The sequence below is a fragment of the Pongo abelii genome, chromosome 1 (assembly GCF_028885655.2).
Source record: "Pongo abelii isolate AG06213 chromosome 1, NHGRI_mPonAbe1-v2.0_pri, whole genome shotgun sequence".
NCBI lineage: Eukaryota > Metazoa > Chordata > Mammalia > Primates > Hominidae > Pongo > Pongo abelii.
Window position 1 is genome coordinate 97,121,161 of NC_071985.2, and position 2,400 is coordinate 97,123,560.

The 2,400-nt window shown below is 49.1% G+C and overlaps 1 protein-coding gene across 1 annotated transcript; it reads left to right on the forward strand.

The window, feature by feature from the left end:
* Positions 1-921: 921 nt before the first annotated feature.
* Positions 922-2,158, forward strand: LOC100450161 (protein S100-A7). The gene is made up of 2 exons (XM_024231675.2): positions 922-1,062; positions 1,951-2,158. Exons 1-2 carry the CDS (start codon positions 922-924, stop codon positions 2,113-2,115), a joined length of 306 nt encoding a protein of 101 aa, XP_024087443.1. The 3' UTR covers positions 2,116-2,158.
* The last annotated feature ends 242 nt before the right edge of the window (positions 2,159-2,400 follow it).

The window sequence follows — 2,400 nt, forward strand, 5'->3', positions numbered from 1 at the left end:
GGGAAGTGAGAGCTGCACTGTCCTATTTTTCAGGCTTGGGGTGCAGGCCAGCTCAGACTTACTACTGGCTGGAAGATCTGCTTTGGGAAGTCAGACATTTTTATTTAAACAGTCAAGCCTTGGTGATTCAGAGGGTGCAGATAATTCCCAAGAGCAGACATGAAGCGACTCCCACCTCACTCCCACCCCATCCAGCAGCTTAAGAACCAGGGAGTTATTTCTGTTCCTTGTAACAGAGGCCATTCCTGTTTCTCATTCCCAAGGGAATGTAGGAAGGTCCCCTTGTACTCGGGAGAGGGCTGTGTTTCCTGCTCACACTCACGTCCATGCTCACATGTTCACCTGGAGCCTGCACGCACCGTTTCATGCAGGGCTTGTACTTGAGTCAAGGTGGGGCCCACGGTGTCTGGTTCCTGAAGCAGCCCAGGAGGGTCAGACACCAGATCACCAAGGCCATTGTCCTGCCCTCATGACTCTCACCCTGACTGTGAAGCTGGAGGAGATGGATTTGGTGCTGTTTTAAGAGTGGGGTCTGCCATGTGCTGGCTGAGGCTGGGTGGTCCCAGCTTAGTTCTTCCATGTGTTGCTGGCCCCTGATTCTCCCTGCTTCTTGTTCTCTGAAGCACTGCCCAGAGCTGGACTTCAGCCATTCACCTGCATCTCCTCTTGGCCCTGGCCAGGATGAGCCAGGTCTCAGACTTGGTGCTACCCTCTCATTTTTGAGCAACTTATTCCATCACATTAAAAAAAAATTGAGTTTTTTTAAAAACCTCAATTCAAACCTCCATTAAAAAAAAAACCTTATCCGTGTTTTTACTCTGTCCTCAGCCCTCCTTCCAACATTCCCAAATAGAGACCCTAACTTAAATGAAGGGAAAAAAATGATTGTCTTTATTTCCTGAAGGCTTTTTGAAAGCAAAGATGAGCAGCACTCAAGCTGAGACATCCATAATAGGCATGATCGACATGTTTCACAAATACACCAGACGTGATGACAAGATTGACAAGCCAAGCCTGCTGACGATGATGAAGGAGAACTTCCCCAACTTCCTTAGTGCCTGTGTGAGTCGGAGTCTAGCTTCTCAATGTTGGAGGACACATTTTGCTATGTGGCCTTGGACAGATCACCCTCACCCTCTGTTCTCTTTTGCAAATAGGGCTTTATTGCTTGGATCATATGTGAATCTGAGGATGGTAGGCGAAAAAGTATGAAAATGGGAAAGAGTTATACAGATATAAAGGAGGTTATTAGATGGTCAGCAAAGTGTGTAGCTTGAGGACAGTGCACAGTCCCCTCCCAGCGCTCATTCTCCCTCTCTCTGTGAGACTGAAACTCACATGCTCAGGTCCTGCTTCCCAAAGACCCCACATCAACATCCCTGAGATTACTGGGAAAACACTAGAAGTTCCATTGCTAGTAGAAATCAATAGCCTTCTTTGCAATAAACAAGACTCATTAGCAAATCTGAAAAATATTGTGGGCTACTAGGTACCAAAGGGTCTAGATGACCAACAGCAGGGAACCCAGAAGATGAGTTTGGTGGAAAAGGAGAAGAAATGAGACGAGGCCAGAGAAAGAAGAGAACAAAGCGCGAGAGCCAATTTTGAGGCCCTGGGGTAGAACTAAGGTAGGCAGTGCCCTTAAAGGCTGGGAACAGGCAAGAGTGAGGCTGGGGCAGGGGACTTCTCACCCCAAGGTCACTTAACAGAGCGCCTCGGGACAGGACCTGCCTCCCATCCTGAGGTGTGAGACAAAAAGTCTCTCTAGAGAACTCCAGTGATAACACTCACGTCCTCACCCTAACTTCACCCACTCACCCTGTACTCTCAGCCCTACCACCACACCTGTGCAGATCTAGGCACTGGTCTCTCTGCCTCCTCCTCTCCCCTCCCAGTCCAAAACTTGTTTGTGATTGAATTTTTCTTGTTTGTACGTTTTTCTCTTCACAGGACAAAAAGGGCATACATTACCTGGCCACTGTCTTTGAGAAAAAGGACAAGAATGAGGATAAGAAGATTGATTTTTCTGAGTTTCTGTCCTTGCTGGGAGACATAGCCACAGACTACCACAAGCAGAGCCATGGAGCGGCGCCCTGTTCCGGGGGAAGACAGTGACCTAGCCCCACCAAGGGGCCTCCAGAGACCCCAGGAACAATAAAGTGTCTCTTCCCGTCAGACACTTGCCTTATTTCCTTCTCTTTGGTGACCTACATTGTCAAAACTACCAATTCCAGGTTAACTTTGTTGGAGAATTTCCCCCACCCCCATCCAGTGGGTCACCCAGGAGTAATGTCCCTCCAGCAACGTTCCCCCTGTGGCCTCCTGCAGAGCTGAGCTCCCTCTCACACAGGTCCTGGTGTCCGCCTCTGCCCCGCTCCCTAAATGCAGCCACCATGGCAG

Bases quoted from the DNA above. Each gene is read 5' to 3' on its own strand.
- LOC100450161 (XM_024231675.2), top strand. From the start codon at position 922: ATGAGCAGCACTCAAGCTGAGACATCCATAATAGGCATGATCGACATG. The intron at 1,063-1,950 runs GTGAGTCGGAGT...TTCTCTTCACAG, and splicing joins CCAACTTCCTTAGTGCCTGT to GACAAAAAGGGCATACATTA.